General features: G+C 42.8%; 1 protein-coding gene across 1 annotated transcript; it reads right to left on the bottom strand.

The window, feature by feature from the left end:
• Positions 1–22129: 22129 nt before the first annotated feature.
• On the bottom strand, positions 22130–22993 carry LOC113355509. The gene has a single exon (XM_026598381.1). It carries the CDS (start codon positions 22991–22993, stop codon positions 22130–22132), a length of 864 nt encoding a protein of 287 aa, XP_026454166.1.
• Between the last annotated feature and the right edge of the window lie 501 nt (positions 22994–23494).

Below are 23494 nucleotides of genomic sequence, written 5' to 3'. Positions count from 1 at the left end.
TTAGTTTGCAAAACTAACGATCGAACGAACATACGTTTTCAAAAAACGAGGGTTTTTCATAAAACTCACACTAATATACACACATGTATATAACTTCATCATGATCAAAACATGAACAAATCATGAGGATCATAAACATCAGAAAAACAAAAATTTACCTAACGTGCGGCGCCGGCGATCGGTGGCGGCTGGCGGCTCCGGCGGAAAAACCCTCATTCCCTGGCGTGAAGGTGATGAAGGTGCTGGTCGTGTGTGAGGAAAATAAAAAAAAAGAGATTAATCCCTTTTATATCAACTTTATTTCCAAAACCTAATTTTTTAAGGATTTCCTTATTGGGCCCGACCCGCGAATCCTAACCGACCACGGACTCGTCGTCCAAACCAGCGGTTCAACACCAATTTATGCTCATCAAACGACGCTCCAATCATGACATTGAAGCCTTCATCAAGTCGTGGTTTGCTCATGCTCCCTAAATCCGGTAACGTCTCGGCTTACGACTAAGTTCAATTACTGGTATTATTATTTATGGCCGGAAAATCACCATTTAATGCTGATCGAGGAACACAGTTTTCCTCAGTAAGCAGGGGACTTAATGTAGATGGTGGATTTTCGACAAAGGCTAAAATCGTAAACTCATAATTATACGAAGCTCTGATTCAGCAATCCGGCGTGACTATCGAGACACAGGTCTCTTATCGAATTCTCAACGGAGAGTACTTTCTCTCAGAGTACATGTAGATATGTAGTCTCACGACTGTACAACGGCATATCTCATGAATACTGAATACTTTCAGTGATTACTTCTATATAGTATCACGAGATGGACGGATCCTAGACAGCTTGCTCTGCTAGTATAAAGCGATAACGTCTTCAGGAACAAACAACAAGTTTACCCTGACTATATAAAGGATATGACTTACCGACAAGCTCATATCGGGATAATTAGTACTCCTAGATAGCTTGCTCTGCTAGTATAGAGCCACAAAGTTAATTATTCCTAATTAAGATTAATTATGCCGTGACATTCACTACTGAATTCCCAAAATAATCTATTATTGCTCCTATTCCATGGTCGAATCCACGACTGGTCCCATGGAATGGCAATAACAATTGCTCCTATTCCATGGTCGAATCCACGACTGGTCCCATGGAATGGCAATAAAAATTGTTCTGATTCTATGATCGAATCCACGACTTGATCTCATAGAATAGCAATAACTATATTATCTCATTACTCCGATTTCATGATCGAATCCAAAACTGGTCTCATAAATGGTAATAGATAAATCTTAATTACTCCGATTCTATGGTCGAATCTACGATCCCATGGAATGGTAATGCTCAGTTTATTATTCTGAATTCGTAGTCGAATCCTCAGCTGATCTTATGAATTAATAATAAACATATTATTACTCAGTTTTGTGAATTATTCTCCACCGAATTCCACAATTAGTAATAAATAATCAACAACCGGGCGTCTGAGCTACCTCTAAGTAAGTCCCGATTCAAAAGGTGAAAGTGTATTCAACGACGATACACTAACAGTCACCGCACGAACGAGTATTTCAAAATACAACGAAACGATGAACCTATGCAAAATAGAGAAGAAGATAATAAATAATTAAAAATATTGACCAGAGTGCTGGGAGCACGGACACACGACCGACCGACCGTGGCTATTGGCTTCCATAAAAATATTGACCAGAGTGCTGGGAGCTCGAGGAAACTCCTCGGTTTCATGGTACTTCCATAAATCCATAAAAAATAATATAAAATTAAGGAAAGGAGTGTGGGGCGTGACTATTGGCCAACCGGCCATGCCTTGGTCCCAACCGGCCCCACACCCCACGGTGCCTTATTATTTTATTATTATTATTATTTCTAATTTCATGAAAAAACTCCTTGATTTCATGGTATTTTTGCACGAATCATCAAATAATAATAAAATAAAATAAATTATGAAAACTTCTGGGACCGGGCCTTTGCCGGCCGGCCGGCCATGTCCTAGTCGGTCCCACACGCCCCTTTGTTTTATTATTTTATTCTTAGATTTCCTTGAATTCATCAAATTCCTTGATTTCATGGTATTTCTCTCAAATTAGGAAAAATTCCCTAAATTCATCAAAAATACATGAAAAATACACAAAAATTAGGGAAACTCGTGGGACTGGCCCAAGCCAGCCGGCCATGCCTTCCACGGTCCCACACGCCCTTATTTTTTTTATTTTAATATTTTTTCCTTCCTTGAACTCATGAAAACTCCTTCAATTCATGGAAACTCCCTAAATTCATCAAATTTCTCAAAATTCATGAATTTTTCATAAAATCATCAAAATATTATAAAATTAAGGAAAAGGCACCACGGGACTGTGGTCACGACCGGCCGACCATGCCTTGACCATGGCGGTCCCACGCCCCCTCATTTTTTATTTTATAAATATTTTTCATCATCTCATGGTGTTTTCCTCAGTTTCGTCGAAATCCTAATTTTGGCATATTTTCTCGAATGGATGCTCAATTGCACGCCAGAAAATATCAAAATTCTCATGACTGAGACGCGGACGCCTTGGGACACGAGCACTCTATCTTGACCGATCAAGATTGTCTATTTGGCTCACGGAAGCCGGTCCCATCAATTTTCACAGTTTTGACCTAATTTGCACAATTGCTCATATTAGGTCCAAAACTCTCCCAAACACTTGGATTTTCATGAAGTGATCGTCAGGAGGTCACGGGACAACCCAGGGACGGTTTCATGACTCCATGGTCGGTCCCCGCCTCATCATAATTAATTAGGTTTTCTCACCTAAGGCTCAGACGAGCATTTTTGAATAAATGATTAAGCCAGCATTTAATCATTCTTCCACCAACAAATCATAAACTCTTCAAGAGTTCTTTGTATTTGCTCACGTGAGCATATGGACACTACATGGTTGATCCACGGTCCCATGTAGTTGCTCCCTCCTTCGTCCCATGGTTGAAATTCTGACGAACCATGAATTGATCATCAATTGATCAAATTAGGGTTTCTGAATCCAAGGATCATCATTCCAGATTCTAACCTTAATAATTTTACGACGACCTCATGGTCATTAATTTTATTAATTATGCTCGGTTCAACAACCAGTATTCTAATTAATATTTTTGGTACGCTGCTAATAATCCATCAGACGAGCAACACATGCTCATATGATCAAATATTCAAAAATTCATCACATGAGCAACACTTGCTCAGATGATAAATGTTTTCTCAAACCAAGGAATATTGTTTCAACAATCAATATTCAACGATCCACCGAATGGGAAATACTTGCTCACTTCATCGTAAGAACTATACCTCTGTCTCATGACATGTTCAATTCATGAGTTTCAGAACATCATGTTCGACACTCAGCAACTACATGGACTCATCGTCCCATCAAACCACGAAGTCATCAATTGACTAACAAACCACGAGACGTCAATCGTGTCACTTGGGGGATATCACTTAGGGTTTTGGTCTGGCGGTCTACGGCACGTGTGTTCAAACACACGATGGAATGTGAGAAAGTCGTGCAATCAGTTGAAATAATTCACGAGATAGTGGGTGGAAAATGACCAAGTCTCCACACGTTGAGAAACTGGTTTCAAACACGATCTCCACTTCCCCACTCCTTGATTCCATCAACTGTCACACTTCATGGAATCATGGTGTTTAAAATTCCAACAATATAAATAAGTCTCTGAATCATGATTGAATCATCATCATCAACAGTATCATCAATATCACGTCTCATCGACAACACGAGATCATCAACTCATCAATTGAGCAACTACTCTCAATTGAGCAATTTCAATCACTCAGAGCTTATCGTATTCAGAATTCACACACCCACAATCTTTGATTACCATTGATTCCACACATTTCTCAGCTTCCCTCCTACAGATCAACCCATCCTCTCTTGTGACCGAATTTACTCTGGAATGGTCATTGTCTTGATTTAGGCCGGAGTACTACAAATTGATCTCTCGAATCTAAAGCACCCCCTTTGCAGCGGTGCATCTGTGTGAGGTTTAACATTTCGCTCGGTTCGAGGAGTCTCCTCCGTACGGTCGTCTCCTCAATTCCTTAAAAACCAACAAATCGTTTTTCCCCATCTACAAACTTGCCACAGGTTTGTCAGTTCGGTGGAGAACTTCGATTGCTGAGATCGCATCTCATGAAGGAGGGTAGCCGTTGTTTATAGCACTTGCGGTATTACTGTAGGCCCGTTTTCAACGGGCCTACAGTAATACCGCAAGTGCACGGTCGTCAGTTGTAGCTCGTGCAAGTACGGGTCGATCCACAGAGATTGGGAGTGTTTGGAGTTTCTAGCTATTTGGGTTCTAAATTGCTATTGGGCTTTAGGTATCAAAGGGTTGTGGTACCAATGGGTTATGCATACCCTTTGGAACTGTTGGGCTTTGAATACCCTTTGAGTAAATTGGGCTTAATGGGTTTGTTGTAATGATGAAGTGCTTTAGGCCTTGGGATCAGTGTAGTGAACTGAGCTTGGGATTAAACCTGGGCTTTTGGTATGATTTGGGCCTTAGCTGGAGCTAGGCTTTTTAGCTATGAACCTGGGCTTTTAGCCTTTGGTTTCAATGAACTGAACTTGGGCTCAGTGTTGAAGTGAGCTTTGGGCTCAGTTGGCTTGTATGAGGATCTGGGCTTGACAGTGACAGGCCTTAGCTGGAAGTGAACTGTGAGCTGGGCTTGATAGAGCTATCAGTTTTGGTTTTTGAATGAGTTCCACAGTGAACTGGACTGGGCTCTTAATGATCAATGCACTTAGGCCACAGTGAGCTTCAATGGACTAATGGGGAGCAAAACAGAGAAAACTAGAAGAGCAAAATAGCAAAGAAAGAGAATAAAAGATAACACAGACGATAGGACAGGGAAAATAGGGAACAATAACTAAAGGATTAACAATGGCAGTTAAAACAAACTAACAATGATCATGGGAAAAAGCAAAAATCAGTGGCAAAGAGGCAACAAAGGCAGTTAGCCTAAGGCAAGGGAGCAGCAATGAAACAAATGGTACCCAGTGGAGGTAAAAGCTAAGGATTTGAATCCACCCTTGTGACCTAGCCAGATAGTGTAGTTCTAGGTTGAATTGAACATCCTATGCATACATCTAGAATGGGAGGAAAATCAGCTTGCTCACTGATATGCCCCTAGTATTGACTGTCTTTTGACAGCACAGTCAATCACAGGCATACCAGAGCACTAATTTCTTCCATTGCACAAGCACAAACAGGCACTAAGGCTTCTAACCTAACATTCCACTACCTACAGTCCACTAAAGCTTCATCTGAGCCTCAGCTATGAGACTTAGCTCATGACTACATGCTAACACTACATACATCATACAAGATAATTGAAACGAATTCAAAAATTAAACATAAACAAACATGAACATTACACAGTGAAACCAAAATAGAACATATACATAACATCAAAGTTCTGGACACTGGCTAGTCCAGCATAAGCCAATTTCACACCCCAGTCCCCTTTTTATACCACAGACCACCCAAATTAGGGTTTACAGAAAAATTCCCCCAAATCCCCAAATTGAACAGTGACAAAATTAGGGTTTCTCACCTAATCGACTAATTTAATCATACCCATGTTGCCACTGTTCTTCCTCATGCTCTCCCTAGCAGTAATTAGGGTTTCTCTCGAAAATCCCCAAATTAACTGAAATTAGGGTTTGGGTTTTTTTTCTTACCTTGATGTGACAAATCTCCTCAATTAGCATCGACCCAGTCTTCTCTCTTCTTCCTGCGGTGCCTTTGCTGCTCTAATTGTTCCCTAGTTCGAGTTATGTTACTCACCCCAAACCTAGGGTTTCAGTGGTTGTGAGATGGGGAAAATAACTAGGCTAGGGAGATGGGAGGTGTTGTCGGGTGGTTGTGGTGGTGGTGTGGTTCGAGAAGAAGGTGTAGCTGGTGGAGGTGATGGAGTTGCAGAGCTCTGCAAATTTTTGGGAAGAAGGGGAAGAAGAGCTCGAGAGAAGAATGGGTTAGGGGCTGTTTGTTTTGGGGTATAAGGGTTCGGTTGCTAGGTTGTTGAGCGGGTGTAGCGAACTTTGATGAACAGCAAGTAAAGAGCGTTGGATGATCCCATATAGATTGAATCGAACGGCTACGATGGAGAGGTATGTAGCGACCGTTGGATTATGAGATACAACAAAATTGACGGCTTCAGATGGAGTTAGGTACTATGGTGTTTGACGGGATCTTCGGATTTGATGCACAATGATGAGGCGACCGTTGGACGATGAGATGGATCCAATCTGACGGCTCTCATGGAAATGGGTATGGATAATGGAAATGGATTTGGGTAAGGGTTTTGGGCCTTGGGTATGCCAAGCCCATATCTTCTTTAAGACAATTCTTCCTCTTCAAGCCCACTTCTAGTTGATCCGGTCTTGCAAACATCATTCTTCGCTTCCTAGCGAGAGTCTTTGCCGTTCTTTGCTCTTTTGCTCGTGAGTTAACCACTTTATTTAGTACCTAAAAATGCAAAATTAATTAAGAAAAATATTTATTCTTGAAAACAATGAAAATACAGAATATGGGATAAAATGTAGAATTAATGCACAAAAGATGAGTTAAATGCCAAGAAAATATATAGAAATATGCACTTTTTAGCACTCATCAAATACCCCCAAACCTGAATTTTACTTGTCCTCAAGTAAAACAAAACTAAGGAAATCCTACCTATACCACTGTCGCTGGTCTCTCGAATGCATTTAGCGTATGCACTAAGCCTTTTAAACCACTAAGTGTCCCTAGTGGACGAGTTGAAGTCTCGTGAAGGTTTGCTTAGAACGTACCTACAAAGTTCTAGGTCAAAATATAAGCTCAGATTCCATCAAATGTGACATGTGCAAGTCAGTTAAGCTCACAGCAAAATGGAGATGTCAATCTAGCTATCAAGGCACAATCCTAGCACTGATAACAAATAAAGACATGTGATAAGAGTGTAAAGTGTATCTACACATGTGTAAAGAAAGATCGGATGTTATGACTACTAATCACCAAGAGATAGTTTCTCAGGCTAAGAACCAAGGTCGAAATCTAGCTAGCTGTCCGGACTTTACGAGAATTGTGAATGAGTTGGAGGTATTTCACAATTACTCGCGTTGTACATCAATGGCATACACCCTTCCTTGCTTATTACAATAAAACACAAAAGATGACTCTTTACATGACTCTTATTTACATTGACTACTCTCTTTTATTTTTGGAACAAGAGAGATGGAATTGAAAATACTTGATTGATTTTTTTTTTTTCTTTGTATTTTTTTTTTTTTTTCTGAATATATATCTTTTTTTTTTTTTTTTTTTTTTTTTTTGAAATGAAACACTTTTGATACATATACAAAAGGAAACAAAAGATTACATGACACTTTGCAAGAGGTAGCCCTTTTTGATGCACCCAGTTAAATTCGATGGTTGTCTTTCTTAATGTAACCTCCACCTTCTATCCCAACCAACCAAAGAACAAGCTAGTCAAGTTTCGTTCAGTATTCTAAAGTGATTGGCAATCGTGACTTCCTATCAAACACCTTGAAGATCGAGGCTATACATGTATTGGTAGATCGTGCGCGTGCAAATTTCTTATCACTATGTGAATTGTGCTAGAATCAGGGTGCCTAAATATCTAGACTAAGACTCCTAATAATTACATATTTGCACAAGAGTCAACATTTCAAGGTAAATGAGCTCCATTTTTATGTTTTTTTTTTTTTAATTTTTAATTTTTTTTTCAATTTTTTTATTTTTCATTTTTTTCAAAAAGAGGAGTTTGTTTTCAATTATGGCATATTATCAAAGTATCTACTTTTCACCCCCAAACCTAAACTAAACATTGTCCTCAATGTTTCAAAATATGAACAAAATTATAATACAACATATGAAGAGGATCATGTTGAGTAGAGAAAAGGAAAGAGAATACCCGATTTCGGCGAAAGCAATATTAGAACTCCGTTATTCAAGGCAAGAATCCAACATATGTCAGCCGAGATCATATTGGATTAGCAAAATATATACAAAAGGAACAAAAGGTTTTTAAGAAATTTTATCTACTGGATTATATACAAAAATTCACCATACACTAACAATCTAAAGAGTTGAGGATCAACCCAAAAGACAAAGTGTAGAGGTTTCAACAGCTTCACACAATAATAATATGATAGGCATGCAAGTGAAAGCTGTGAAACAAAATGAGCTACCCCCAAACCTGGATTTTACAGAAGATAATTTTGAAAACAAAATCGCGCAGTTTCGGGGGTTCATCATGCACAAGGTCTACTCAAATGAACTGTGCTAGGGACGGGCAAACATGCTAATTCCAACTGTGGTTCCTCAAATGTATTATACTTAGAAGCAAAATAGTCCAAGAGGACTTGGGAAGCACACAGTTCCAAACCTAGATTAGGGACTCTCAGAAAAGTCGGTTTGACAATATGGGTACAAACCAAATCTAGGTTGGGTGGAAGGCCATCAGATTGTGACTTATGTAGGACGATAGGCACATCATTACTAATCACATCAACATCTCCTAAGTCTTCTACAAGTGTCATAACATGCTCACAATCATCAAACAAATTGGCAAGATCACAATCAGAGTCATCAACATCATCAACAAATTATTCTCATGCATCGGCAAATCAGGAGAAATATCACAATGTGACCTAGGTAGAGAATCAGACACATCAAATATATTTTCATGCATATTAGTGTCTACAGAAGATTCAACTATTCCTATGTCATGCTCATCTTCACAGAATAATTGTACGAATCCCATGTCAATATCAAAATCATATGAATTACAATGAGTATTAGAAAGAACAACATGCATGAAGGTCGAGGGCGAGAAGCCATATGTTTTTGAACCAACAGGTTCCACAATATTTTCATGTTCTTCTAACATATCATCATAATCATCATAATCATCATCATGGTAGCATGCATATTGGTCCTCATTAACAGTGGTGGTGTCATTAGTCGATTCATGTTCCTCTAAATTAGGTTCATATTCAACATTATTTACATGAATGGGACTAGACACTTCATTAGGGACAACATACATTTCCTCATGAATTTCCTCCTTTTGTAGGTGAAGCAAAATCTGATCTAAATATGCATGAATTCGTGATGTAGATCTATCATAGTCTTGCTTGCAGAGTCTTAAAGCTTCTGTGGTGGAGTCTAAATTCATGGGAGTACCAAATTCTTCATGTTCAAATTGTGGTGAATGGTACATGTGTGCATGGTCATTAGGGTTTACAAAATATTGATCGCAACCCTCAAAGGATTGATTATGGTCCCAATGACTACCATTCTCACAATTTATGGGCATTTCATACCTTGGATTTTCTCTAGATTGCCTAAAATTATGCAAAATATGACAATTCTCAACAGGGTGGTCTAAACTACCACATGCGGGACATGCATAGATTTCAGGTTGCCTAAGAAAATTAGATGTGACAGATTCCTCATGTGATTGCATTTCTAAAGCTGTGATTCGAGCTTCTATTTGATCCATAAGTGATGATTGTGTGAGTGAGGCTCTAGCAGAATGTTCATTTTCACGTTGTGATGAATGATGCATGTGAATAGTATTAGGGTTCATGTATTGAGGCTCGGGACTTTGAAAATGTCCATAATAATTCCTATAACTATTGACATCATGGAATGGGGGAGGATCACAATGTGAATTTGGCCCGTAAGCAAGTTCTCTAAGTGTTTTGTTTCCACTCCCCGAAGCAGGCCAAAATCTAGACATGATTGGCTCAAAAGCTAAGTAACTATGTACAAAGCTCAGAATTTGGTTTTTAAAGGGTTTGGATTTTTGGGAAAAATTTGGTTTTGGTGGGAGACATTTTTTGGTTTTTTAAAATTTGGGAGCAAGTTTGGTTTTAATGGGTTAAAGAAGAAAAAATTTGGTTGTTAAAATGGGAGCAAGTAAAATTTGGTTTTTGAATGGGAGAAAATTTTGGTTTTTTTGAAATTAGGAGCAAATTTTTTTTTTTTTTTTTTTTTTTAAAAAAGAATAAAATTTGGTTTTTGAATGGGAGCAAGCCCACTGTTTGGTTTTGTGTTTGCTTTGGCTCAGCTGGTTTGAAAACGTTCGGTGAAACTGAGTCCAAAATCTCGGCCTAGAATTTGGGTACTCGGCCCACTAACGAGTTAACCTAGCGTGATCGGTTACAAGCTCAGCTGGGTTTAAAAACCCAGAATACAAAATACCAGTCCAAATTAAACAAGCTCACAAAAATTAAATACAATCCCACAAATTAAACAAACAAGCCCACAAAAATTAATTACAAACCCAACAGAAAATAAAAAGCCCAAAAATTGGCTTTAATATTACAAGCCCACAATTAAAAATTGGAAGCCCACAATTCGGGTTCTCTGAATGGGTTTACCTTTTTAGCACAGCCCAGCTGCTCTGATATTGTTGCAAAAACCCAGTTGGGCTTTGGTTCTTTTCCTTGGTGGCGTCCCAGCGGAGGAAAAACAGGTTCAGAAAAGCAGGTCCAACAGCAAATGAAGTGAAGCAGATGCAGATGCAAATGCTATGCAGTGAAATGCAAAAATAGCTAATAAAACTACAAGAAAAACACAGCACCAATCCCCTTTTTATACCCAGACACCCAAATTAGGGTTTACAGAAAAATTCCCCCAAATCCCCAAATTGAACAGTGACAAAATTAGGGTTTCTCACCTAATTCGACTAATTTAATCATACCCATGTTGCCACTGTTCTTCCTCATGCTCTCCCTAGCAGTAATTAGGGTTTTCTCGAAAATCCCCAAATTAACTGAAATTAGGGTTTGGGTTTTTTTTCTTACCTTGATGTGACAAATCTCCTCAATTAGCATCGACCCATGTCTTCTCTGCTTCTCCTGGTGCCTTTGCTGCTCTAATTGTTCCCTAGTTCGAGTTATTTTACTCACCCCAAAACCTAGGGTTTCAGTGGTTGTGAGATGGGGAAAATAACTAGGCTAGGGAGATGGGTTTGAGGTGTTGTCGGGTGGTTGTGGTGGTGGTGTGGTTCGAGAAGAAGGTGTAGCTGGTGGAGGTGATGGAGTTGCAGAGCTCTGCAAATTTTTGGGAAGAAGGGGAAGAAGATCTCGAGAGAAGAATGGGTTAGGGGCTGTTTGTTTTGGGGTATAAGGGTTCGGTTGCTAGGTTGTTGAGCGGGTGTAGCGAACTTTGATGAACAGCAAGTAAAGAGCGTTGGATGATCCCATATAGATTGAATCGAACGGCTACGATGGAGAGGTATGTAGCGACCGTTAGATTATGAGATACAACAAAATTGACGGCTTCAGATGGAGTTAGGTACTATGGTGTTTGACGGGATCTTCGGAGTTTGATGCACAATGATGAGGCGACCGTTGGACGATGAGATAGATCCAATCTGACGGCTCTCATGGAAATGGGTATGGATAATGGAAATGGATTTGGGTAAGGGTTTTGGGCCTTGGGTATGCCAAGCCCATATCTTCTTTAAGAGCAATTCTTCCTCTTCAAGCCCACTTCTAGTTGATCCGGCTCTTGCAAACATCATTCTTCGCTTCCTCCTAGCGAGAGTCTTTGCCGTTTCTTTGCTCTTTTTGCTTCGTGAGTTAACCAGGCTTTATTTAGTACCTAAAAATGCAAAATTAATTAAGAAAAATATTTATTCTTGAAAACAATGAAAATACAGAATATGGGATAAAATGTAGAATTAATGCACAAAAGATGAGTTAAATGCCAAGAAAAATATATAGAAATATGCACTTTTTAGCACTCATCAGTATACGCCAGTGGCAATGTGGCATGGCTGGCATGGCTCGTGCATGCTAGTGGCACGGTGGTGCAAGTGGCGCCTGACGTAGCCATGGCCACTAGATTTAGGAGGCTGATCGCCTGAAACTTGCCACAAGTCTGTCAGTTCGGTGGCGAACTTGGATGGCCGAGATTGCATCTCATGAGGAAGGATGGCCATTGATTATGGTCGCATCTTGTTTTATAGCGGAGTGGCGCCATTGGCATAGCGGCATGCCAGTGGCGTAGCCGTGTCATGGAAGTGTGCTAGTAGCCGTGGTATAGCGGCATGCCAGTAGTCGTGGCATAGCGGCATGTCAGTAGCCGTGGTATAGCGGCATGCCGGTGGCGTTGTGGCATGGCCACGCCTGTGGCGTTGTAGCATGGCCAAAGCTAAGATTTGGCTCCGTGGCCAAAGTTAGGGTTTGGCAGCATGGCCAAGGTTAGGGTTTGGCGACATGGTGTGGGACCACATGTGGCGTGGCAACATTGGCCCTATTGCCACATCAATCCCATCGCGCTGGGAAACGTTATTTGGCTTTGGTTGGCGTACCAACTTTTCCCAAATTAGGGTTTCGCATGTCGAAACCCTTATTAGTGCGTGTGGCATGCGGCCGCGACATTGCGATACTTTTGTGCAAATGGCACCATAGCTATGCCAAAGGAGTTATCGCAAGGCCATAGTGTGGAAACGGCCACTGGAGTAGGGATTATCGTGGGTGGCTATGATATGGCGCCAACCCTAGGGCTTCCCGGGTCCCACACGGCTCGTGGCATGTTGTGGGGTCGAAGTGACATGATTTGTGCCACGAATGAAAATTGGGGCTTTGGTTAATGCATAGGCGTGCTTTTGACCCGAAACCCCTAATCTTAAGCTTTTCATGACGTTGGCCATGAACAGGAGGTAGGTTAGCACATAGGGCGCTAATTATGCCAGGTTGCTACGAAGTGGCGTGTTGGCATGTTACCGCGGCAGAGTGGCATGTTGGCATGCCGATCAATATGTTTTTGTGGCAGGGAGCGTTCGGCTTGCCAGTTAGTATGGTGGCGCGACAGGGTGCATGTGTCCTTTAATGTATGGTGGTAAGTTTAGAGCGACTTGATTGGCCAACAAAAGGGGTCGGCCAAACATAAGGCGCAGCTACACTTCTGGTGAGAGTGTGGCGGCTTTAGAGCGACCTGATTGGTCGATTAAAAGAGGGTCGTCCAAGCATGGGCGTGGCTACACTTCTGGTGAGAGTGTGGCAGCTTTAGAGCGACCTGATTGGTCGATGAGAAATGGTGCCGGCAAGTATTGGCCCAGCCACAACTTATGTGCGTGTGGCGGGTTTAAAGCGACCTGATTGGTCGAGGGAAATATGGCCGGTTTTAGGATGGGGCGTGGCCAATGGAAAGTGGCGCCAAGGCATGTCCACGCCTCCCTTTGCTGTTGCGGCTCCCTATTCTCTGACTATGGGCAAGGTTTTGCACCTCCTAATCCATGGCGGATTAATTACCTAGTTTTCCTAGGCTTAATTTCGACAAGCAAGGTCTTATATACTGCGCGAGGCGCAAAACCCTAACTTTTGCAAGTTATTCAGAGCAATTGATTGAATTCTATGTATTGACACAGTGTTCTTTTAAGTTCATTGCCAGAGAGCATCATGCTTTTCTGATTGAATACCTTATGCGAAAGACCTTATCCTTGATATTTGAAATTCGTGCTCTTCTGCTGCGAGTGAACACAAATCGTCATGCCATATCAACATTAAGGGTTCAGCCGGGGAACACAACATAGAAGGAATTCAAAGGAACTTATGTTAAGTGAATATAGGCAAGGCGCTGAAATTTACAGAACGTCTGAGATGGTTGCTATATGCGCCAGTCTGGATAAATTTCATGTAAATATATTGAACAGCTCAATAAATGTGCCAATGGAGAGATTGACACTCATGGCTTCGTTTTCTCGCAGAGTGACGTCACATCAGATGCAAGGTTTTACAAATTTAACCCTGAGCTAAAACCACCATCAATATTAAGTCCCCTGCTTAGCTCGTAACAGTGGCATTGTTGCGGGGTAAGCATGAGATGGTGACAGACGAGGATAAAATTCGAAAAGGCAAGACATGAGAAGATTAACAGGAAAATTCGCTTGACCTTTTGCAAGAGGCATGATCAGTATGCAATCTGTTTGCTAGCGCGCTTCTGTCTTGGCCACGGAGTATAGGTGCCACGTAGTGTTGGTGCAGTGAGCCTTGAGTACAAAGACGAGTGCTGAGGTGGTGGAGCCGTCAACACTATAATGTATTGAGATAGTATGCATGACAACGCAATAGTGAGTGTTGAGGAATTTGAACGCCTCAACACCAAGAGGAAAAAATGTGTTGAGGCAGTTTGCCCGGCAACACAGTGGTGAGTGTTGAGGAAATTTCACGTCTCAATACTAAGAGGAAAAATGTGTTGAGGCAGTTTGCCTGGCAACACAGCGGTGAGTGTTGAGGAAATTTCACGTCTCAACACTAAGAGGAAAGATGTGTTAAGGCAGTTTTCCTGGCAACACGGTGGTGAGTGTTGAGGAAATTTCACGTCTCAATACTAAGAGAAAAAATGTGTTGAGGCAGTTTGCCTGGCAACACAGCGGTGAGTGTTGAGGAAATTTCACATCTCAACACTAAGAGGAAAAATGTGTTGAGGAAGTTTTCCTGGCAACACAGCGGTGAGTGTTGAGGAAATTTCACGTCTCAACACTAAGAGGAAAAATGTGTTGAGGCAGTTTGCCTGACAACACATCGGTGAGTATTGAGGAAATTTCACGTCTCAACACTGAGAGGAAAAATGTGTTGAGGTAGTATGCCTGACAACACAATAGTGAGTATTGAGGAATTTACACGTCTCAACACTAAGAGGAAGGATTTGTTGAGGAAGCATGCCTAGCAACACAGTAGTGAGTGTTGAGGAATTTACACGTCTCAACATTAAGAGGAAGGATGTGTTGAGGAAGCATGCCTAGCAACACAGTAGTGAGTGTTGAGGAATTTATACGTCTCAAAACTAAGAGGAAATGATGTGTTGAGGAAGAATGCCTAGCAACACAGTAGCGAGGGTTGAGGAATATACACGTCTCAACACTAAGGGGAATGATGTGTTGAGGAAGCATGTCTAGTAACACAGTAGTGAGCGTTGAGGAATTTACACGTCTCAACACTAAGAGGAAATGATGTGTTGAGGAAGCATGTCTAGCAACACAGTAGTGAGCGTTGAGGAATTTACACGTCTCAACAATAAGAGGAAATGATGTGTTGAGGAAGCATTCCTAGCAACACAATAGTGAGCGTTGAGGAATTTTCACGTCTCAACACTAAGAGGAAATGATGTGCCTAGCAACACAGTAGTGAGCGTTGAGGAATTTACACGTCTCAACACTAAGAGGAAATGATGTATTGAGGAAGCATGCCTAGCAACACAATAGTGAGCGTTGAGGAATTTACACGTCTCAACACTAAGAGGAAATGATGTGTTGAGAAAGCATGCCTAGCAACAAAGTAGTGTGCGTTGAGGAATTTACACGTCTCAACGCTAAGAGGGAATAATGTGTTGAGGAACATGCGTAGCAACACAGTAGTGAGCGTTGAGGAATTTACATGTCTCAACACTAAGAGGGAATGATGTGTTGAGGAAGCATGCCTAGCACAGTAGTGAGCGTTGAGGAATTTACACGTCTCAACACTAAGAGGAAAAAATGTGTTGAGGCAGCTTTCCTGACAACACAGCGGTGAGTGTCGAGGAATTTTCACGTCTCAACACTAAGAGATTTAAAATTTATTTGATATGCCTAATAGATATAAAACATTTAGTTTAAGGATAGTTACTTAGCTCTGTCTCCGCTAGGCATGTCCTTCGCGCATGATTGGGCTTTAGGTGTATCAGGCTCTCCCGTGAGTAAGCAGCGTTACAAAAGTCCCCATGTATAATTATCCTGAGCTTACTTTCTCGTGGAAGATGTGCTTCCATTGCATTTGCTGGTAAGGCGGTGACTGCGTTTAAACTTCTAAACCTGAAGGAGGCTTCAGTCCCCAAGTATAACTTACTTAAGTCCCCTTTGGCAGGAGGCATGAGAAATTCATAATCTTTGCAGTAGTGTCTTGGCATACTTCTGGCTTGGCCCCGTAGTTCCGGTCTTGGTGCTGCAACTTCTTCCATGAACCGCTGATGCTGACGTTGCTACCTTAGTCATGGACGATAATGATAACGTTGTTGGCTAGCCCAAACACAGAAATGGCAAAGAGGGCGCTAGTGGTTTTAGTTCGTGGAACAGTAGAATGCGTTGCAACCCTGGCAGAGATGGCGCTTCAGTCTTGGCTGTGTGGAGATGGCGCTGCTGACCTCGGAATGGCGCTGTTTGCTCAGAATGGTGGAAACTGGCTTCAGTCCTTGGAATGGTGGAAACTGGCTTCAATCCATGGAATGGTGGTAACTGGCTTCAGTCCATGGAATGGTGAAACTGGCTTCAGTCCAAGAAATGGTGAAAATATGGCGCTGGAACTTTGGCTACCAAACAGTGATGATGGCGCTGGAATTTTGGCTACTAAGTGGTGATGATGTCGCTAATGGCTTCAGTCCGTGAAACAGTGGAAAGGGCACTCGGAAAGCTTGCTGGTTGGATCACGGAATGCTGGAGCGTTGGCGCTAACTGAACCACAGAGTGCTGGAGCCATGGAGAGTTGGCTTGACCGCGAAGTGCTGGAGCCATGGAGAGTTGGCGTGACCACGGAGTGCTGAAGCCATGGAGAGTTGTAGGTTGAGCGACTGGTGTTCCTCGTGCTTTCATCTGCAGCATCTGGCTCCTCTTCATCATTTTTTAGCGGTGGTAAAACGAGCATTAAATAGTTTTTGTATGCGGATATGTGAATGTATCTTTGTGGCTTGCTTTTGGAGTCTTTGATGGTTGTCAGGATGGACTACAATGAGCAGTTCCCAGTCGCACTTCTCTTTAGTTTCTGAAATTGTTTTCTCCAAGCAGGCTTGGGATCCGTTGCGGCCTCGTAAAGTGTTGCAGGCGCCTTCTAGATAGAAAGGTGATGATATTCTTACGCTACACCCTTGAAGAATAGATGACCTTGTCGTGGTTATGACTTTGGGTTGACCGTGTCTCCTGAGCTTTGATAATTAAGGGATTCCATGTAGAGACTCAGTCCCCAAGTTTGGTTTACACGTTTCTTTGTAGTGGTTGATGAGTTGACCATGATAAAGATATCATCTTGCATCCGTACTGGCGACTCTAATACTTCTTCCATGTGAAACTAAAATATGGAGAAGTATGGATTACCTTTGTAGTGGTTGTTGTTACGATAAACCTCTGACTGGTATCAACAAACGAGCAGCAACAGTTCTTGGCAGTAGACGTGATCTGAAGAGACTACATTGTCATGGAAACAAAATAGGTTGGCAGGAGTTGCATGGGCGTCCATGGAAGCAAAAGGGATTGGTTGGATGCGTAAGCGAGTAAACTGTCCACAACCACGAGCTTTGGAGAGATGAACCAAAAAGTGGAAACATTGAAGCGGAGCGGCTTCTCGAGAGAATGTTGAAGAGGAGTGACTTCTGGAGGTGAGACGTTGAAGCGGCTCCTGGAGCGAAACGTTGAAGCGGGGCGGCTTCTGGAGCGAAAAGTTGAAGCGGAACGACTTCTGGAGAGAATGTTGAAGAGGAGCGGCTTCTGGAGGTGAGACGTTGAAGCGGCTCCTGGAGCAAAGTTCAAAGTTCCAACGCAACACGGCTTAAAGATTGAAAATATATCTTGGTGTTGCACCTTGGAAAAATAAAATAAATCTCAGACACATGCTCCATCATAGATTACATGGTTCTGTGAACAGAGTCCCCTGAAAGCATCAATGCACAACTCCACTAATTGATGTTCGATCACATTTGGTTTATGACAATCTAACTCCCGAGGTCTGAATCCCTTGATTAATCATTCGAATGTTCATTATTTCGCTCCTTTTGAGTTGTGGTCATGTCCGTCTGAGCCTTAGCAAAACCTCTTGTATTTTCATCAAATCAGCAATGGTAATAAGGGGTTGGTCTCCTCTGGCTCCTCCGGTCTCTCGTCCTGGTGGTGGAGTGACAATAGCTTTGGTGACGACTGGAAGCGTCACACTTGAAGAAAAAATGGGGGTGGTGGAAGCGGCTCTAGCTATGGTGATCGGAGGTGTAACACCTGAGGGAACATTTCCTACGTCGCTGGTGTTGGTGGTAGAGTCTGCGGCACCGTAGGTGTTGATCATGCTGACAAGTGGTGCATTAATGTCACTGGAAGGAACGTTGATATCAAGGGTGTTTTCAGCGCCGGTGGCATCAGGGCTTGTTGCTGACCCGGACCTGAGCTATACCATCTTGAAATTGGAATTGAAAAATAAAATTGGAAATTGGTACTGCAACCGAGAGATTAATCTCCCACTTTGGTCGCGAATTGTTTGTGGGTGAAAACTGTTTCTGCTGATTTTGGTAATTTCGAGTGTGTGGATGGGAAACGAATCTAAACCCTAAACAATGCACTGCACGGGAGTACTTTTGATTCGAGAGATCAATCTGTACAATCCTGGTCTAAACCAAGAAATGGCTATTCCAGGCTTGCTTCGGTCACAAAGTGAAGGAGAAGGGTTGGTCTTAGGGAGGGAAGCGAAGAGAGTGTTGAGACCAGAATCGTTGATTCTGAAAGTATGGTTATTTATGACTTGTATCTGAAAGTAGAACTGGCTAGCAGAATGGAAAGCTACCAGGTGATTTCAAGATACTATTGTTGCCGACCAAAACTTGTTGTTTGGTGAAAATAGGTGAAGCCTATTTATACAAGTCATATTGAAACGTACCCTGGTCTCGTAGGAAGTGGAAACGATTGAGTGGTGGAAGAAAATAGTAACATGTAACCGTCAGACGTTATGCTTCCATGATGAAGGAAGTGAACTCGTGTAACCGTCAGACATTATGCTTCCATGATGAAGGAAATAAATTCGTTTACACCGTTACTTTTCACCACCACTAATTGTCCCACTTCATGACACTTTCTTGTAACGGGCGCATTGCACGCCGCATGTTGTAAACCGTCAGACCAATACCCTGATGAGTATCCCCCAGTTTGTGACATGTTTGATGTCTCGAGTGTTTTCGTGGAAAACATGTAGCACTTCGCTACGTGTGGCAAGTCAAAGTCAAGGGACTTTCCGCAGGAAAATAACATGTAATGCTATTAGGATCGTTTTGGCTGGTCTCCTAAAACTTCCACAGGTTTGTCAGTTCGGTGGCGAACTTCGATGGCTGAGATCGCATCTCATGAAAGAGGGTAGCCGTTGATTATGGCTACCTTGTGTTGGCGCCTGATAATGGCGCGGTGGAGTTTTGGTATACGCCAGTGGCAATGTGGCATGGTTGGCATGGCTCGTACATGCCAGTGGCACGGTGGTGCAAGTGGCGCCTGGCGTAGCCATGGCCACTATATTTAGGCGGCTGATCGCCTGAAACTTGCCACAAGTCTGTCAGTTCGGTAGCGAACTTGGATGGCCGAGATTGCATCTCATGAGGAAGGATGGCCATTGATTATGGCCGCATCTTGTTGTATAGCGGAGTGGCGCCATTGGCATAGCAGCGCCTGGTGGAGCCATGGAATAGCGGCATGCCAGTGGCGTAGCTGTGGCATGGCGGCGTGCTAGTAGCCGTGGTATAGCGGCATGCCAGTAGTCGTGGCATAGTGGCATGCTAGTTGTCGTGGTATACTGGCATGCCAGTGGCGTTGTGGCATGGCACGCCTGTGGCGTTGTAGCATGGCCAAAGCTAAGATTTGGCTCCGTGGCCAAAGTTAGGGTTTGGCGGCATTGGCAAGGCTAGGGTTTGGAGACATGGTGTTGGACCCACATGTGGCGTGGAAACATTGGCCCTGTTTCCACATCAATCCCATCGCTCTGGGAAACGTTATTTGGCTTTGGTTGGCGTAGCAACTTTGCGCAAATTAGGGTTTGGCATGTCAAAACCCTAATTAGTACGTGGGGCATGTGGCCGCGGCATGGCGATACTTTTGTGAAAATGGCTCCATAGCTATGCCAAAGGAGTTATGGCAAGTCCATAGTGTGGAAACGACCACTGAAGTAGGGATTGTCGTGGGTGTCTATGATATTGGGCCAACCCTAGGGCTTCCCGGGTCCCATACGGCTCGTGGCATGTTGTGGGGTCGAACTGACATGATTTGTGCCACGACTGAAAATTAGGGATTTGGTTAATGCATATGCGTGCTTTTGACCCGAAAACCCTAATCTTAAGCTTTTCATGGCGTTGGCCAAGAACAGGAGGTAGGTTAGCACATAGGGCGCTATTTATGGCAGGTTGCCACGAAGTGTCATGTTGGCATGTTACCACGGAAGAGTGGCATGTTGGCATGTTACCGCGGCAAAGTGGCATGTTGGCATGCCGATAAATATGTTGTTGTGGAAAGGCGCGTTTGTCTTGCCAGTTATTATGGTGGCGCGACAGGGTGCGTTTGGCCTTTAATGTATGGTGGTAAGTTTAGAGCGACTTGATTGGCCAACAAAAGGCGCCGGCCAAACATAAGGCGCGGCTACACTTCTGGTGAGAGTGTGACGGCTTTAGAGCGACATGATTGGTCGATTAAAAGAGGGTCGGCCAAGCATGGGCATGGCTACACTTCTGGTGAGAGTGTGGCGGCTTTAGAGCGACCTGATTTGTCGATGGGAAACGTGGCCGGAAAGTATGGGCCCAACCACAACTTATGTGTGTGTGGCGAGTTTAAAGCGACCTGATTGGTCGATGGAAATAGGGTCGGTTTTAGGATGGGGCGTGGCCAATGGAAAGTGGTGCCAAGTCATGGCCACGCCTCCCTTTGCTGCTGTGGCTCCCTATTTTCTGACTATGGGAAAGGTTTTGCACCTCCTAATCCATGGCGGATTAATTACCTAGTTTTCCTAGGCTTAATTTCGACAAGAAAGGTCTGATATACTGCACGAGGCGCAAAACCTTAACTTTTGCAAGTTAGTCAGCGCAATTGATTGAATTGTAGGTGTTGACACATAGTTTTTTTAAGTTCTTTGCCATAGAGCAGCATGCTTTTCTGATTGAATACCGTATGCAAAAGACCTTATCCTTGATATTTGGAAACTTGTGCTACTCTGCTGCGAGTGAACACAAATCGTCATGCCATATCAACATTAAGGGTTCAGCCGGGGAACATAACATATAAGGCATTCAAAGGAACTTATGTTAAGTGAATATAGGCAAGGCGCCGAAATTTACAGAACGTCTGGGATGGTTGCTACATGCGCCAGTCTGGATAAATTTCATGTAAATATATTGAACAACTCAATAAATGTACCAGGGAGAGATTGACAGTCATGGATTCGTTTCCTCGCAGAGTGACGTCACATCAGATGCAAGGTTTTACAAATTTAACCCTGAGCTAAAAACCACCATCAACAGTATCCTATGTGGATGAAGACTTTTTTCTTCACACACATTCCATTGGAGAAGAACCAAAATCGTTTACATAGCAGGCAAGCGAGCAACAAGCTACCCGCAAACCCTTTTTGAATTGCAAAGCCTATACTTTTAAAAAGAAAATCTCCTGACCCAGGTGTCGTGACATTACTGTGCATGACTTTCTGTACTCTCTTGAGAAGTCCAACCGCCTCTGGAGCCAAAAAAACCGAAAGTATCAAAATCAAAGGGAATAAAAGCATGTCCATTATCAATACACGCTTTCTCATGCTTTTCTATCTTACCTAAGGCAGCTCTCAGCGCTGCTTGGCCAACTGTAAAGTTGTCATGTCCAATGCCTACTAACGGAGAAACACCAGTTAGGTGTCTACCTTACAATGGACTGCATGTTCCCTGTACATGTCTAAGCATCCTGTGATGCAGGCATGACAGTGTGTATCCGAAGGGTACAGAGGGATCATTAACCTGTATTTAAGGATGGACCGGTACTCAACGGGCGACATCTTCTGCCGAAGGCCCTCAATCGGAATACAAGAAGAAAATCCTGGGCATGCGCTGCTTGCAGGCAACCAAAGATCGCTTTCTGTCTGTCCGATAGCTCGTAAACTCTATCTATGTCTTTAACTACTTTACTAAAAAGAGCACTCGCCAAGTTACTTTGTGCTTTAGGGGGGCGGTGTCCTTGCTGGTGAAGCTGCTAAAGTCATAATCAGGAAGAGTTGTTTGTAATGTCTCCAAAGCCTTATGTAAATTTTCATCCATGCCTTCTACTCCACTGCTCCTTAATATATGATCTTGTAGGCCTCAGGATTGTACCCGCGATGCAAGAAAAGCGTATTGTGACGCCTCCATAACAGTGTATAAACCAAGACCTCCATATCTGATAAGCAGGGTAGATAACCCCCACTGGAATTCCCCAAAAAACGGACCTCCACAAACCACAATACCTTCCACCACCTCTCTCAAACCTCTATCGAAGATATCTACTGCAGCTGTAGTATATTCTGGACAGCAAATGCGAAGCCCAAAAATAAGCTTGGAGATGCCCATACAAGCACGTAAGAGTAGCAATTCGCTCTGAGGATCACGGAGCTTGGATAAAACCTGCATTAAATTTACTGCCTTCTCTGCTCTTCTAATGGCAAGTTCTTTCACAAACTCAACATCAAGACTGACGACACCACCCAATAGTTTGACCCCGTTATCTGGCCTTGAGATTCCAACATGAAACATCCCATCTCTCCGTTCATCACAAGAAGGCCAGAAAATTTCGGTTTTTCGAATATTCAATATAAGCCCCAGCTCAGGTCCTTCTGTCTGAACAACTGCAAGTGCCTTTGCCACTTCTGCTGTGTCACCAATAATAGTACCATCATCAAGATACCAGGCATGTAATGATAGTGAACACTGCTCATTTATCTTTGCTATAAGCCGATGAAGCACCAAAGAAAATAACAATGGCCCTAAAGGGTCTCCTTGTTGCACTCCTGTAGACGAATAAATATAATAATCTCCCATATATAGTCTTGCAGGTTGGCCATACAAGTATTCAACCCATGACGATATAGATGGACACAACTTGCGTACCTCAAGGAGCATGGAAGTTCGGTCAACTATATTAAAGGCATTGGTGAAGTCCACAGTTAACATAGTAAGGCTAGCATCCATATGATGTTTATTAACATACCTGTTCACAGCGTGTAGGATCGCGTCAGCACCTCCAGAGACACCCACCTCAAACTGAAAATCTTGTAAGTAAGTAAGATGCCATGTCTTGACCGACCCCCTTCATGGCAACTTTGGACACCAGACGCCGCCAAATCGTACCAACAACAATAGGATGAATGTTTTTTTCGGGTTTAAGGAGAGGTGTTAAGGGTGCTGAAACAATGAACTCCGCAAGGTTAAGTGGGCATCTGCCACTCAACCATAAATTGACTACCCTTGTTATCGTTGTAACCAAATCAGCAGCAATCGTCGAACCGTCTCCACAAAAGGCATCCAATAAATGTTGTGCTCGAAGACCATCCCTTCCGCATGAAGTTCCCTTAGGGAACGACTTAATACAACTTAAAATAGTTCCTCCCTCAGCCAGTAAAGGTGTCTCATGCGGGAAAGTTGGTTTCCGTGGAGGAGGCATGATCGGATGTTTATCTTCAAGCGCCTTCC

Source organism: Papaver somniferum, chromosome 1, assembly GCF_003573695.1.
Source record: "Papaver somniferum cultivar HN1 chromosome 1, ASM357369v1, whole genome shotgun sequence".
Classification (NCBI taxonomy): Eukaryota; Viridiplantae; Streptophyta; class Magnoliopsida; order Ranunculales; family Papaveraceae; genus Papaver; species Papaver somniferum.
The sequence above is the reverse complement of the archived record's forward strand: the minus strand, read 5'-3'. Positions and strand labels throughout refer to the sequence as shown.

Coding starts and splice junctions, on each gene's coding strand:
- LOC113355509 (XM_026598381.1), bottom strand. CDS start 22,993: ATGGATGCTAGCCTTACTATGTTAACTGTGGACTTCACCAATGCCTTT.